We start from the raw sequence: 17,002 nt of genomic DNA, 5'->3' as shown, positions 1-17,002 counted from the left end.
CAGTGCCTCTTTTAAAATATCATTTTTCATGGGGTATACTTCTTTATTTCTTTTCCAGATAAACACTGCCTACAGAAAACAGCTCTCACTATAGAAACCAGCATGATCCAAGTTGAAATGCTGAGAAAAGCACACTGTATTCAAGTTTGCATTTGTCCTGCAGTCTGTAAACATGTGTTCTTGATCCAAAATATTTTTCAGTCCATATTTGAACCATATTTGATGGAGCTTGTTCCTCTCCATCTTCCTTTGGAAAGTGCTAAGTCATGACTTTTGGAGGAGTGACTTGTTTAGGAGTTAAGATGCCATTCAAATGGCATGTGTGTGTTTGCCATCTAAGGGTTGCCTGAATTTCTTCCTGATTTACTTCTCAGCTTGGCTGTCAAATCAATGTAGATTCTCAGCTAGCTTCTGAATTACTGTTTATTTTTACCCTAATATAAAACTTTGCATAAGAGATTGTGGCACTATGCTTACAACAACTATGTTCTTGGATTGATACTACAGCAAAACATAATGCCAGGGTGGTGTTAAGAATAAAATCCTGTTCAGCTCTGCAAACTATCAGTGATGTTCATCTTCTCTGAAACAGGCTTTTCAGACCCTGGAGGCACAAATCTCATATCAGGGATTTTTTTTTTTTTTTTTTATCTGCGTTTAAATCTAGGTGCTGGATGGTAGTACAAGAATAGGGAGCAGGAGTAAGTTGAAAAGCCCTGGGATACAAATTTCACTGAATCTGGAGTGACACCACTGCTGGGCTTAACCCTAAGGCTACAAGTTGGGTGAAGTTCCTGTGAACTCAGTTGGAGCTCCTGATAAAAACAAAGCTTATGAATGTAGCTTATGAATGTTTGCAGTTCTCAAGAGTGTCTGCCTAATTACTGTCTTAATTACTTGGCAACTTGGCTCTCCATTTTACCTTCCCTGTCTTTTCATTTTTCTCCAGATACTCAGCACTGGCTGTGTGAGGTGCTGTCACTTTACTCTACTCACAGCTTTCCCCCCATACAGGGAGGACCTTGGTCAGCCTTGCAGACCCTGAGGGTATAGAGCTCTCTTCCAGCAGCACCATCTGTCCCTCCTCTCATGCACAACAGGAGACAAATAAAACAAAATGAACATTCAGTATTCTTTCATAGCCCACAACACTTGGAGGGTCAGTACTGATTTTTAAACAATTTGAAGTGTGCAACTGGGCTCACCTATCAAGTAACAGAAGTCAAATAATTTTCTAAATATCTTTGGTGTTTATGTCTGCAACAACTTGTTTAGTGACATGTACAATAGAAAGGGAAAGAGTAAGCAGTAAGGAAAGGATGACAGAAGAAGAGAGAGAGAGAGAGATAAGGAAGGAAAAGGGAAGTTTAACAAACATGAAGATATAACTTTCCTGATACTAACTCTGCCTGCACGTTTTGGCTGAGAATTAAACAGAACAATGTTTAGAGATGTACTATCAATAAAATCACATTGTGGCAGTTTGCAGGACTTTCACATCATAAGGAGTATATTAATTTATTTATTAATTAATCCAGAAGCCATTGAAGAATAGAGAAGGAGGCCTGTGCTATGTTTTAAAATCAAAGAAATTTCCTTGCACTGTTGGATTTCCACATTTCTTTAAATCCAAATTCCATGTTTCCAATTCATATCACATCTCCAAAAGCACTGCTTGTTTTTGACCTTCAGCTAAACATGGACTTTAATGTTATTCTGTTGTGCTTGTTTTCCACTCACTGCTTCACATAGTATGAATCCACACCTTTACCATTTCCTGAATGTGTCCTGCAGTGACCACCCTCTACCTGTCTTCAGTTACTACTGTGCACTTTTCTCCCAATGAGTTTCTCTCCTGAGCAAGACAAACCATGGGAACGCCTGCCCTAAGCCTGCTCCAGAGCAATCTGCCTCTAGAATGAGCTATGCCCTTGTGCCTCTCTTCAGGCCTCAGTATACCTATGAACTTTTGCTTCTGTTTCCTCTGTGTTCTGCCTTTCATCCAAAGCCTCTGTCTCCCCTGTGATAAGAATTCTGTCAGTACAGATTTGAAAAACATGAGGCAATCAATTAAATTATTTTGCTTCTGATGACTCTCACTAACCACTCCTTATGATTTTTACAGGACTAAAATTTGCCCTATAGTTAAGATTACTGGCAACATTATTTTGAAAAAAATATTTCATACTCTCCAAATCCATTTCAGCAGTGTCTCTTCTGTACTTAAAAAGTTCATTCAAACTGCAGAGGGTGGCTTTATGAGTGTGAAAAGATAACACCCACAAAAACTAACAAGGATTTAGGTTACAATAGCAAGTTGAACAACAGGAAGCCTAGTTTAAATATAAGTAACAGCATCCACACACAGATCTGTGCCAGTTTAAAAGGAATACAATATTTTAATTTATTCCTCTGTATGTTCTACATGAAAATAAGTATTTAAACCTTTTCCTGGATCTAAAAACTAATACATGCATTTTATGTGAAAAATCACGGTCACTTTTCAGATCTCAAAGACTGATTATTCTCCACAAGAAATAGACTGCCTACATTTAATCAAGCTTCTTCTCTGTATGCAGTGTTTAATCTCCTTCTACTTCATGCTAAACATGTATTAACCCTTGTACATGTGGGTCCTTTAAATGGGTTTTGGTGAGCCATAAAGCATGAATCATCAGTATAAATAACTTTCTCATGGCATTACAGACCACCACCTACCTCTGCTACATACTGCTAACCCCCTATATTTCTGTAAAGACACAACTAAATGCTTACCAATGATCACAATCTTGAAAGAAAATTCAGATTATCTGTGTTCTTTAGCAACTTTTATTTTCTCAGACCTCTACTTCATTAAAAATAAAACATCAACCTAACTCCTAGCATGTTTTTCAATTTCTCCTGGGAAAAGCAGGATAGTCAGTGTCTTTCAAGCATGTGCAGGCTCATGTGTACATATTCTCCTCTTTCATATCATGGATAAAGAGGATAGACTGCAGTTCATAGACTGTAGCACTGGCCTCTGTATCAGTACCAATCACAGATTTAGCAATATTGTGGGTACAAAGAAGTGGGGTTAGAAAGTGAGAAAGTTGAGACTTCAAGGGAGCATCAAAGGAATTAATCTGCCACAGAAACAGGGAGAACAAAGCAGAGGATAAGCAGAGGATAAGAGGGGGTAAGCAGGAGCTTTTTGTCAGAAAAGAAGTGGTAAGAAAAAGAAGGCACAACAATAAGTAGCAGTAGCAGGGCACTGGGAGTTTGAGCCCAGAGCCTTGAAGTGAGGTACAGTCCCTGACTTTTTTGTGACCCTGCCCACTGAAAGGTCTCTTAGCATTCCCACTACCCTATAAACATTCTGAGAAATTGTCTATACAGAATTTGACCAAGTGCTTATCCACACCATTATTCACTCATAATTGGTTTTGTCCCCAGTTCTGCAGAATGTGCTAATGTCCTACAGACAATAAAGAATAATTATTGAGACAACAGAAAGAAAGGTAGAGCCACCAGGAAGAAGAACAGGATATTTCCTGCTTAGCTTTCTCATAGCACAAGCAGAAATGTGTTCTATGTGACTTAATGGCAGGCTAAGTTTTATCATGCCCTCTTAAACAGATTAATAAACTCCAATTAGCAGAGACTCAACATGACCAAACATGACACAATTGCTTTCCCGAGCTGGTCATTGGTTTATCATTCTGACAACTACTGACTAACTAGCTACCCATTAAGTTTGGAATAAATGATTTTGTGTTCGAGAACAGCAAAGATTCAGTGTCACACAGCACTGATGCTGATGGCACAGAACATTTAGGGAAAAGTGACCTAGCACTTGAAACACTCTGGATTGGAGGCTTCCAGCAGCTGAGTTTGCAGCAGAGCTCAAGGAACTAAACCAAACAACTGCTCCCTGGAGAAAAGGCCCACTGTATTGAAGCAGCACAGCCACCTTCTACTCCTTCTCCCTGCATACTGCAATCCCTGAGGTGAGTGAGAGTACTGGCATAGCAGGCAGAAACTGCTGCCTGATCAGGGTTTGGGTGGGGGTGAGTCCCCCTGTGTATATTTTAGGCAAGTGAAAAATCCCTCTGCCATCTTCAGGCGAGTTCAGGGAGCTACAATCCTATTCATATAGGCAACTGCAAAAAATGTGTTAAAGGGCATTTTTCACCCTTTATTTTTGTTTTCTCCCGAGGTCAGTATACGGTCCATCATCCCACACTGGCTTGACAAGCCATTTAGAGAGGCTCCCCACAGCTTGGACAGGTGTGTTGCAGGAAAGGTGAGCACAGGCATGCTGCTCTCCCCTCCATGCTCACTCCCACCTTATACCTAGCCTGCTTTTCTCTGCCATTTATCTCCACTGAAATATCCTGCTATGACAGATGCTGGCCAGTTTTCTTCACTGTTCCTCCTAGCCACTGCTTAAAACTTGGGCCACTGGGGTGAAAAGCAACTTGTATTCTCCTTTTCTGCCCTCATCTACTGCTCTCTCATCCTTTGCCATCTACAACTGGTAGCACCAGGGTTCAGAGCACATGCTAAAACGCAGGTGATGGTGAGCAATCTAGACCAGAAATTCCAGCAATTTCCAGATACACAGGTTATCACCACCTCAGCATTTCTCCTCTATGTGCCCATAAAGTCTCACTCTTAATAGGGTCACAACAGGAAGATGACATGCATTGTGCAGTGCCTGCAGATCACTGACAGCTAAAATGGGGCGGTCCTTGTCAGAAACGTTAAGTCTTAGATAATATAACAATGCTAAATAGATGATCTGCTAGATGAGCAAGATGTAGTGAAGAAGGCAGTCCAGAACCAAACCAAACAATTTAGTAGATTTTAAAAAAATTAATTTTCAAGAGAGGATTTAAGTGAAGTGTAGAAAGAACAGTAGAAGAAGGGACCCATGCTAAAGAACTAAAAAGGAAATGGGAAAGAATAAGAGAGAAAAGATGAAATTGTCAGGCAAGAACAGAGGATGAGGCCACCTTGATACTAATAATGCTTCGGCCAATGAACACAGAGCTGTGGACACCCTTAACACTTACGAACCAGCACTTCCTTGTCTTGTGGAAACTAAGTGACAATGAGAAAGAGTGTATTATGTAACAACTTACAGGATCATGGTTAATACTACATATATGGGGAAAACTGGGAAAGGAGAAACAGACTACCTTTACAAAGGTTACAAAGCAGGGAAAATATCATATGAGAACCTAACAGGAAGGAACTTTGGGGGTTTTCTCTCCCCTTTCTTCCATGTGTCATACCCAGAAGACCAAAATCTACTTCTACCTTTTAACCTGTACATTAGAAACTAAAATAAGTGAAAGCAATGAATACTTTATTGAGCTACTGTTTCACCTGATTGAAAGACTCATGTGATAACTCCAGTTAGATCAGAGGGAATGCTGACAAAAGACAAAAAACACTACTAAATTTTGAGGCAAGAAGAAAGAACACATTCCTCTACAACAAGGAAACTTGAACTGTAAAAAAAGACATTTACATTCTATGAGAAGAGAACTTTCTGACTGGAGGTGCCTTAGCAAAGCTACAGATCAATTTAGGGAACCTGCAAAATCACCACCATTACAAACTTAAAAAGGCTGGCAAGAAAATAATTGCTGAGGAATAATTTCAAGTACAGTTGATTCCACTTTTGTTTAGTAGGATGGGCCAGATGACCACTTGCACTCCATTTTTTCTATAATTTCTATTTTTTAAAAAAGAGAAATTTTAAAAAAAGGAAAATTCAAGTTTTCATTATACTCAAACCTGAAGATAGAAAAATATCTTTATCTTCTGCATAGTTTAGTCCATGCTATCCACATGAGAAATTACTGACTTGTTATTGGTTTTGTTTATAAACTCAGAGATTAAGAATTAACTCTTCAGAGGTGGAGTTGCCTCATCATTGTGTGTGCTTGTGCCAGCAGGGCCCCAAATGTCAAGGCCTGTCATAATACTGTAATGACTTCAGTACAATACATTTTATAATATCTGTGCAGCCAACATTTTAAATCATTAGACAGTAGTTTGCTGTTATGAACCTGAGGCTGCTAGAACCATGTCATCACATTGCAAGCAGGTCAGCACAGCTATAATAGATGTAACATGCCTATCACAATAATATTCTTCCACATACTTGTCTCCTGCCTCAGAGCAGACATTACTAGTTACACGTGTACAGAACCACAAAATTCCCTTCCAGATGGAAGGGAACTGTTTCCTTCATAGAATCTTCTCCTTTACAACCCTTGTAATGCCTCCAAGGATTCCATAAACTGGAGTATGTACTGGTTTAAGTTTCAGAAAAAAACACATATATTACTGACTTAGAAGTTAAACATCAAAAAAACATTAGCCTGATTTTCAGAAGCAACACAAGAAATGCCCAGGAACAAACCACACTGAAACCGAGTTTCAGAAAGGTTGCAACAGCACCAGCTGGGTTTATTATGAGACAAACCCTGGAAAGTGAGTGTCACTCACTTTATGAGTGTCAAACCCTGGAAGAGACCTCTTGGAGAGGTAGTCAATGAACCCATGTCTATGAGTATTGAAAAGGCATTTGGACAGTGCCCTTAAAGCCATGCTTTCACTTTTGGTCAGCCCTGAAGTGGTCAGGTAGTGGGACTGGATGATTATTGTACGTCTGTTTAAATTGAACTATTTTATTCTACTCAAATCTATCTTCTCCTACCTGCTCCTTTCCCTGCCAGTACACACTGGGGAGATCTCTGAAGACAATTCTTCCCAGCCCTGCACTAGCAGAAGGCACTGAATACCCATAACCACCTCCCAGCCTAGGCACTGGCTCTGTCATCTTGTGGGAAAGGAGGTGAGTATCTTCTGAAAGGGGTCAGGGCTGTGGATCATCTCAAGATAAAGGGACCATCTGCACAAATTTGCAAAACAAGCAAGTGTCATGTGTTTTTTTAAAACTCATCAGTGTTCAACTGAGATAGGTTTTCACAGGACTGGTAAACCACCACATTACTGACACCAATGAGGCTCAAAGATCAAGACTTCAGTCTGGTATAGGATGTATTTCTCATCTAAATGGTTGCAAATGTCTCAAGAGCTGAGCAATACCTGTTGATCTTCTGGTGGATTGTTCTTCCTCACTAATTCATTTTTAGAATTGTCTGAGCTGTTTCCCTTGCAAAAACATGCTAAAACACAAGACCTGAGGGCAGCAGCACTCCCTCAGAGAGAAGGTCCGTCTGGCCCAGTACTCTGTCTCCAAAGTGTCCAACCACCAGTGTCTGAAGAAGAGCACTGAAGTCTAGTCCTGACAGGGTCCTGGTGGTGCTCACAGGCCTCAGTGGCTGGGACTGGCCTGCCCTGGGACCCCCAGCCCCACCACCTCCTGCCAAGGGCCCAGGGGACGTGTCCCACCTCTGCCTGGGACCTTCAGTCCCTGCCTGAGCCCTGCTGTGGGTGTGCCCATCTCTGCCTCTGTCTCCTGGGTGGACCTGGGACCTGCACTGCAGAGCTGCTTTCTGGGGTGGAGCCCTCAGACCTGGTCAGACCTTGTCATGTAGAGCTCTGGGTTTAACACAGCCTAACTACTCTGTTCTATTCTATTAGCTGCATTCACCATGAGTCAAATAATGGTGAGACTGTTATGTGTCTGACACATCAGAGGTCTTGAGGTCCAAAAAACACATTCAAGGACACATAACACAGAGGTTATAATTGGAAGCAGGATATTATTTCAGTTTTTATTTTTCTCCATCTCTTTCAGAGCTGATGCTTACAATCACTAACACAACATGCATGTGTAGCCAGGAGCAGGCCAATGCATTTCTTACTCGGAAATACATCCTTTGTAGTCTGGAAAAGGCAAATGACAGAGCTACAGAAAGCAGCAGCAGGCATATAGGTCAGAAGAAAAGATGTGTGGTACCATGAGGTATTTTCCAAAGTATGACACTTATCAATGATGGGCATATTACAATTTTGCCTTCCAAAACTTGCTTCATTGCTGTCCTTCCCAGGCAGGGCAGGGATGCAAGAAAAGCACTCTCATGCCTTTCCTGTGCTTATGTTGGAGGCAGGAAAACTGAAGTGTCAGGTCTGGATGGGGAAGCAAGCCAGGAACCCTTCCAAGCACGTGCTGTTTTGAACAAGCAAGAACCCTGGGAAAATGGAGCCAAGGGAAGAGCAGAGCTCAGCCCTACTCCAAGCTTGCAATGGGCAAGAGAGCCAGAGAGAGCCGAGGCACAAGTGGTGCCTTGGATGTGTGAGGGCGGCAGGCAAGCATGGAGTCGTATGGGCCCAGAGGAGCCCTGACAGGGGGCTGTGCTCAGTGCTACAGGAGGACAAGAAGCAACCCCCAGGCCTCTCCCCACTGGGAGTCTGGAAAGCTTTTGCCCACAGCTGCAGGGCATGACAGGACATCTTCATGGGGCATGAGCAGCAGGCAGCAACCAAGCAAAAAGGAACCGAAGGAGCGCTGAACAGTGGCCATGGTCAGTGCTGCAGAAGAATGCAACCCCATCTCTCCCCGCCTTCCCCTCATGAACCAGTACCAATCTGACCCAAGGGAAAATTCTCTCCTGATGCCATTGCTGGTAATCAGTTATTCCCTAAGCATGTGAACGAGGCCTCACTCCTCATCCCACAATCTGGTCATGCCTTCCAGGATATGCCTAAACCCTATTCTACCTCAGCCTGGAACCATCTTGGGGCTTCCAATAGGGGCCAAATGTCCTCAGCCTGATCAACCTGAGGGTCAAGAATCCTGGCAGGGCACCAGTGGATGTTAAAAAGTCCTAGGACCCCTAACAACCTCTCTGCATCCCATTGCTTACAGCACCTGTCCCTGGCTCCACAAGGGGCTGAGGACAGAGCTGTGCAGTGCTCCTCCAGAAGGTGTTCACTTGAACTTAGTAGTGTTATCCAGCTGAAAAGGCCAGACAGCTTCAGGCACATACAGGGCTTGGTGGTTCTTTTCCTCTGAAGGGCTTGCATCTGTTCCCCAAAGGCTGAGTGCCACTGGCGGCTGGCCTTGCCTCCACTTTTCCACCCCTAGCTTCCTCCAAGTAATTCCACTGTCTCCTCAAAGACTTCCTTCTGGATGTCTGTGAGCTGGCTCCAGGCCAGCTTTGACAGTGGGACATGGGAGGATGCTCCCTTTTATCCTGCCCCTCCAAGGCACCGCTGCACTGCAGGGTGATGACACTGTGACATGAGGGTGTCCCCTATGCATGGCCTTGACTGTCACAGACTAGCCATCACCCCTCCACTGAGCGAAGGCCACCCATAAGAACTGTCTCTGTGATGGAACTAGTGTCCGTGTTGCTACCTTGGGTTGTTCAATTCTCACAGGACAATGAGTGCAGGAACACAAACTTTCCATTTATGGACATTGAAATTGAAAGGGACCAATTGTTATCAGCTGAATATTAGTAAGTCCATTGGGCCTGATGGGATTCACCCCAGAGTACTGAGGGTTACTGTAGCAGACATTACAACACGACTACTCTCTATGACTACAATCATCTACAAAAGGTCTTAGGAGGCCCCACCAACTGAAAATTAGCCCTGGTTACACCAGTTTCCAAGAAAGGCAAGAGGGAAGACCAAGGAAACTACAGACACGTTAGTCTAACCTCAGTACCTGGAAAAAATCATGGAGAAAACCACACTGGGTTTTATTAAAAGACATTTGAAAAACAATACAATCATCAGACACAGACAACATGGGTTCACAAAGGGAAAGTCCTGTTTAATTTAATAACCTCCTACAATAAGGTCATCTGCCTGGATGAAGTAAAGACACTGGATTTAAACCCCCAGTTTTAATGGGGTTTAGAAAGGCTTCTGATACTATCCATCAAAGCCTCCTTCCAGACAAGTTTTCCAACAGTGGGATGAGCAGGTATGCAGTGCACTGGGTGATGAGTTGGTTGAAGATCAGGGCTCAAATTATTGCAGCAAACAGGACATCTGGCTGGTGACCAGTTACCAGTGGTGTTCCTCAGGGCTCAGGTCTACAGGCAGCTCTGTTCAGGCTCTTTATCAGTGATCTGCTGGAGGCTGCAGTTGAATGCTTAGTTAGGTGGTGATACCAAACTGGGAAGTGCTGCTGACTCTCCAATGGGACAAGAGGCTTTGCCTTGCAGAGGGATTGATTGGGGTATTGAGCAATCAACAGTGATATGAAGCTGAGCAAGACCAACCAAATGCTGGATTCTGCACCTGGATGGAGTAATTCCAGACACAAGTCTGAACTTGGGAGAGGAGTGGCTGGAGAGCAGCCTGCAGAAAGGGCTTTGGGAGTGCTGGTTGGCAGGAAGCTCAATGGGATCAGCAGTGTGCGTGCCCTGGCAGCCAAGGGGGCAAACCTCATCCTGGGGTGCGTCAAAGACAGCATCACCAGCCAGCCAAGAGAGGTGATTATCCCGCTGAATTCAGCACTGGTGTAGCCTCACCTTGAGTACTGTGTGCAGTTCTGGGCCCCACTATTTAAAAAGGATGTGAAGGTCCTTGAACATGTCCTGAGAAGGGCACCAAAGCAGGGGAAGGGGCTGGCAGGAATGTGCTCTGGGGAGTACTGCGGGCACTGGACTTATCTTGGAGAGGAGGAGGCTGAGGGGTGACCTCAATATTCCCTACAGCTTCCTTAGGAGGGAAGTGGAAAGGGAGGTGCTGAGCTCTTCTTTCTCTCCTAGTGCCAGGACACATGGGGAATGGCTCCAAGTTATGCCCATTGGGGGAAGTTCGGACTTGACATGAGGAGACATTTCATGACTCCGAGGGTGGCCAAAACATGGAATAGGCTTCCTGGAGAGGTATCTGATGCCCCCAGCCATGTCTGTCAGTGTTGAAGAGGCATTTGGTCAGCCCAGAAATGGTCAGGCAGTGGGACTAGACAGTCATTATAGGTCTTTTCCAGCTGTTCGATGCTATTTGATTAGAGTGGCTGGATTTGTCTGTTGCAATGCAAGATGTAACCAGAGGTATGTATTCTATTACCATCTGCTAAAACCAGGTGGGGCAGCGTTCTTTATCTCCTCCATGACCCATCCTCCCACCAGGGGGATATCTTCTCTTAATGGGCCATTGAACCTCACTGCATGACCGATAAAATTACATCATCCTATTGTGAGATGCTCCACCCAGGGGAGGAGCAATCCCACCTGAATAAAATCTGAGATTTGGAACACCACAGTCAGCCTTCTCCCACTGGATTCCCAGAAGAAGACCAGATCCATCTACACCACCACTGGACTTCAGAGGAAAACTACACCCTTCAACAGGATCACTGCTTTAACAGAATCACATCTATCACTCCAGGAGAACTGCAGCCACCATTTAATCAGACTACTACCACCAGCCTGACCGACAGGGTGTCAGGTTGTATACTGACTCTATTAGTGTTTTTGTACTTCTGCATTTTCTTTTAATTTTCCTATTAAGCTGTAGTTCTGACTTGGGATCCCCTGCTGCTTTGCTTTTAAACCAGCACAGGGCTATAGAAGAGAGGACAAGGAGATAACTAACAATGTTATACACTGGGTTATCAGCTTAAATGGAATTTTCCAGAGAAACCTGGGGATACAAATTCAGCCTTTTCATTCAAGTAACCTTGTCCTTAGAATTGACTCAGTCATCCTTGGTTACCAAAACATCTATTCTGGTTTCATTTTAAACACATTGGCATTTCATTAATTTTTATGGCCGGGATGTAGTCTCCTAAATCAGTCTGGTCCTTTTAAAACTTTAATCCAGTTTGTTCAGCTGACTTTTGGCAGATTTTAACAGAAGCTGCAAGCTCAGCATGTCCACACTTCCTGCATTTTGGGGCAAAAGTCGTTGAAGAAATGTGATGATCAGAGGATTTTAATAGATGGCACACTCATTAATTCAAAATCAGGGTTCCAGGGGACATATGCTACCACATAAAGCACCATCACCTGGATGATGTGAAAAATAGAGTGGCCAATTATTACTTCCATATAACTCTCAGATTAACACTTCTAATGCAAGACTGAGATCTGACCAATATGAGATTTTGCAGTTATTTAGTTTTAGTAATATAAATAGTGACTAGACACACACACACTGCTTACACTGTGCAATTAAAATTTCTCCTAGACAGCAAGGAACTGAAGATAATGGTGGTATTATTAGAAAAATAGTTTACATAAATGAATCAGAGAATCGCAAAATAAACTGAATTCTAAGAGATCCACAAGGATCAAGTCCAACTTTCAGGTCTGCACAGGACCATCCCCATGTCACCCAAGAGTCACACCATGTGCCCAAGCACATTGTCCAAACACTTCTCGAACTGTTAGGCTTGATGCTGTAACTACTTCCCTGGGGAGCCTGCTCCTGCCCCACCCTCTGGGGAAGAACCTTTTCTAACATCCAACCTACACCTCCCCTGACACAACTTCAGGCCATTCTGTCAGGTCCTGTCACTGGTCACCCCAAGAGAAAAGATCAGTGTCTGCCCTTCTCCCCCTCATGAATAAGTTGTAGACTACTATAAGATCTCCCCTCAGTCTTCTGTTCTCCAGGCTGAAGAGACCAAGTGACCTCATCCACTCCTCATACTTGAAGCTTCCCCTCAAGGCCCTTCATGACCTTTGTTAGCTCTCTTTTAGGGTGTTCTCTAATAGCTTAATATCTTTCTTATATTGTGGCACCCAAAACTGGACACAGGACTCGAGGGGAGGCTGCAGCAGTGCAGAGCAGAGCAGGACAATCCCCTCCCTTGCCCAGCTGGTGATGCTGTGCCTGATGTACCCAGGACACGCTTGGCCCTCCTGATTGCCAGGGCATTGCTGACTCACATTCAACTTCCTATCAACCAGAACTCTGGGCTGCTTTCCAGCTTCTTGTTTCCCAGTCTGTCCATATAGCCAGGGTTGTCCCATCCCAGGTGCAGAATCTGGAACTTTCTAAACTTCTGAAGCTCATATGGTTGGTGATTGCCCAGCCATCTCATTTGTCAAGTTCTCTCTTCAGGGTCTCTCTGCCTTCAAGGGAGTCAACAGCTACTCCTAGTTTTCTATCATCTGCACACTTGCGCAGATGATAGTCCTTATAGTCCTGCGTCCAAGTAATTTGTGAAGATGTTGATAAGCACCGGGCTGAGGATGAAACCATGAGGAACCCCACTAGTGACAGCTCACCAGTCTGTCACTCCACTGACTGTAACCCTTTGATAGCAACCTGTGGGACAGTTGCTCACCCACTGCACAATGTGTTTATCCAGCTGTGGGCTGGACACTTTATCCAGCAGGATCCTGTGAGAGACGGTATCAAAAGCTTTACTGAAATCCAAAATGAAGGTCTATGTTTTAGAGCCACTCCATGTTTTTAATACATATGTTGCATCAATAAATAATAGAAAGCAATGCAAAAATGCTTTATAAAAACATTGATCTATAAGAACACATTCAGTAAACTGAAGGTGCACAAATCCATTATAAGTATCAAGATAAAAACAACTCAATGTATTTAAAATCTCTTTAAGCCAGTGTGATATTACACACCTATCACAATGCGATCCTATTCACACCATCAAGAATCAGACAAATCATACATTTTCAATGCCTAGTTAATACTTACTTGTTGCCATCAAGTACCCAAAACAAATAAAACTCAATCATTCCCATTTGGGGCCTGTTTTCTTTTTTTGTTTTTGGTTTGTTGGTGTGGGTTTTTTTGTTTTTTTTTTAGTAAAGTTTCAGCAAAAATAATGAAGGATTTTATGTTGTATAGACATATATGAACTCAAAGCTAACCAGAAATGTAGACATGAAAGAGTACACATGCACAGCTCATGCAATAACAACACATGGACCAGAAAGGAGGAGGCAAGTATACAGCACTACATGGTACTGTGACCTACTCTGCGTCAGACCAGTAGTAGTATGACTGTGTAAGGCCACTAACATCTTGTAAATAACCCTGCAAATAAGCAACTTGCAGACCACTGACATAAGAAATTACCACCACAGCTACTATAAGGAAGCCAAAATTGCCAGATACCTGACTGATACATGAAAATCAAGCCAGACAAATTTTCGCCTTGTTAGCATGATTGATCACGAAAGTGGAGGTAGAGCAGACCATCTGTCAGAGCCCAACAGCATCTTTGATTTGCACCCAAGGCACCCATCAGACTCAAGGCACTGTCCTGGGGCTGGTGCATGAACAGTCTTTGAGAAGTACGGGGTACCTCAGGTATTCACATTAAGGTGTTCTCTCTAGTATGCCCACACATTTCTGTGAGCAGGACCCCCACACTGGAACACGCAGAGCTTGAAGCAGTACATGTGATTACAACTTGCACCAGTGCTTTTCCAGATGGTTAATCATAACCATACTGACAAAGATACAAGGAAACAAACAGTATTTTCAAGCTTCAATGCCAACTATGAACTCAAGTAAATTCAACTCACACCATAAAGTCATCAGATCTCTTTGAACTATTAAAGAGGATTTACATGTTTTACTTGAAAACAGTTGCAGCCCAAACCTGCAAGAATGGAAACGCATCATGACTTTGGTGTTGAAAAGTCTAGTACTTTATAATCCGGTGAGCTAGACAGGAGTATTTGAAAGGGGAAATTAATCACTAGTCTGTGACAGCCTCAACTATTAGATTCTTAAATAATAATGCAATTATGTGTAAGACATATTAATTGTTGCTTTTTTTTTTTTTCTGCTGCTGGAGCTCCACAAAATTCAATGTGTGGCCAAAAAGAAAGTGCAGATTTATAGGCAGTGAAGTATAAGAAATATGCTCATAAAATAATCTTTCTTAATTTGCAAGAGCCCTAGTCTCTAAGCTGCAAAACAATACAGGATATATGCTAGAGGGGTATAGAGATTTTATTAACCCTCAAAAGAGATGACTTGCACCATGTACTGACAACTATGTCTGCAAAATACATACTGGCAACAGCTTTATTGCAAACTGTACTAACAGCAGACACAGCTGCTACATATAGCCATACACAAATGCTTTTCTGTTGGGCCTAATATCTGTATCTATGATCCTGTTTTGAGACACCCAACAGCTACACAGGAGCTACTTGTGCGGACCATTTATACCTATCAGCTTTCATTAATGAAGATGAACAAAACAAACAGTGGCCCACAAGGCCCTCGTCTTTGATCAGGAACTCTTGCAAATAAATTCTCCCCGACTTGGCCCGTTGTTCATTTCCAGGCTACAATAACGCTAGAATCGGTACCGACTTTTCTAAGCAGCACAAGCTGTCAGCTGCAAAACGTTTCGACCAGCCTCATGACATCCCGAAAAGCTCCCCAAAACTGCAGCAGCCGCTGAAGAAGGCGCGGGCTGCGCCAGCACCCCGGCCCCCGCGGGCTCCAGTCATCACACGCAGCGGTGTCTGTCACGCCGCGGCTGCAGCAAGGCGGATCGCCGCAGCCGGGGATGAGCCGGCGCGGATATTAAAGGAAAGGCAATCCTCTTAGGAGGGCTGGCGGCGGGCGGTGAGGCGAGGCGAAGAGAAGAGAACCGAACCCTCGTTCCCCGCGCGGGCCGGGGCAAAAACGCGACCACGCCGGGTGCGGAGCGGTGCCACCCCCGCGGGCAGCTCCGCGCCGCCTCAAGGGCGAGGGAGCAGCGGCCGCCTGGGGCCTGCAGCAGGTGCCGCGTCCCCGCGGGGAGCGAGCGGGCGGCGGGGGCAGGGGCAGCGCGGTGAAATGGGTCAGTTACGTAATAACGCCGGCAGCCCCAGCCCCGGCCCCCGCCCGGCGCCCCCGCGGACAAGGAGAGGAGAAGCTGCAGTGGCGGGCGCTGGGGGCGAGCGGAGCCGCATCCTCTCGCGGACCCCGGCACCGCCGCCGCACTCTTCATCCCCCTCCGCCCCTTCCCAGCAGTTCCCCCGCCCCGGAGCGCACCTTCTCCTGGGCGCGGTTAAGGCGTTTCTGGACGTTTTTGGCGAAGATGCCGGTCTTCATGTCAGCCATGGCCGGTGGCGGGGATTGGGAGGGTGGGGAGAGAAAGCGGGCGAGGCAGAGCCCAGCAGCTACGAGCGGCAGCGGCGAGGCAGGAATGGAGGGATGGAGAGGAGGAGGAGGAAGAGGAGGGCTTTAAAGACACAGCAGGGAGAGGCGTGGCCACCGCCGCCGCCTCAGGTGAGATGCGGGCCCCCTGCCTTCGTCCGTCCACGGCCCCCGGGGAGGCAGCTGTCGGGATCTCCCAAGGCGGGTAGCGTTGTCTTCTGGGGATGAGGCAATTCCTCTAGATAATAAAACATATCTAGACGGATAGTGGGGATGATGATTTCTAGAAGCACAGCTGATGGCTGCGTCCACTGCTGGCATAAGCCTCCTTGTACAGCCGGAGAACCTTAGGCACCTACTTACTCCCCTAGAAGTTTCCACCAAGTCAGTCACTCCCAAGTCCAAGCTCCTTTAACACTTTTCACTGGTTTGGAGGCTCCAGCATCACGTGCAGCAAATGGGTGCTGCGGTTGAGGGACCTGCACCCCCCCAGCTCAGCCTGGACTGGCCTTCTGGCACAGCCATCAGCTGTTCTGGGGTTACCATGCCTGTGCTGCTGAATGCTACACTTTACTTTCCATTCTCCTGCTCTCGACATCCTCCTCCCATCCATTTCTCACTCCAGTCTCAGTGTAGCAACTAACAGCAGTAAACTGGTTCCAGACTGGTTTCGTGTTTTTGATCTTATGTCTGAAATTACAACTTCAAGTCAAAACTGAAGGGCAGTCATAACAAAAACCTCTGTCCTCCCCTGACACTCAAAAACCCCAAATTCTACTAGGGATCATGTAGCACCAGTCACTCAAGGTTGGCAAAGTCATCCTTTCTAGATACCAAGGCCCATATTCACTCCTGGAATTTATTTCTTTTGTTTGGCCAAGCATGGAGTTCCCTGATATGGAGAGTAGAAATCCAGCAGCAAACATAGCAAAGCAAGATAAAGCAAAACACTGGAACTAAACTCTCTTATCCTGAGCATGTATCC

General features: G+C 44.8%; 1 protein-coding gene across 1 annotated transcript in view; it reads right to left on the bottom strand.

Moving 5' to 3' along the window:
- Positions 1-15,981, bottom strand: part of AMPH (amphiphysin) — a gene marked incomplete at its 3' end in the record, with an annotated part of 115,366 nt that extends 99,385 nt beyond the window's left edge. Inside the window, exon 1 of the mRNA XM_041464241.1 lies at positions 15,913-15,981. Within this exon, the coding sequence (XP_041320175.1) occupies positions 15,913-15,981 (69 nt within the window). The remainder of the gene's footprint in view (positions 1-15,912) is intronic.
- Between the last annotated feature and the right edge of the window lie 1,021 nt (positions 15,982-17,002).

This window comes from Pyrgilauda ruficollis, unplaced genomic scaffold, assembly GCF_017590135.1.
Source record: "Pyrgilauda ruficollis isolate IOZ18807 unplaced genomic scaffold, ASM1759013v1 scaffold176, whole genome shotgun sequence".
NCBI lineage: Eukaryota > Metazoa > Chordata > Aves > Passeriformes > Passeridae > Pyrgilauda > Pyrgilauda ruficollis.
The sequence above is the reverse complement of the archived record's forward strand: the minus strand, read 5'-3'. Positions and strand labels throughout refer to the sequence as shown.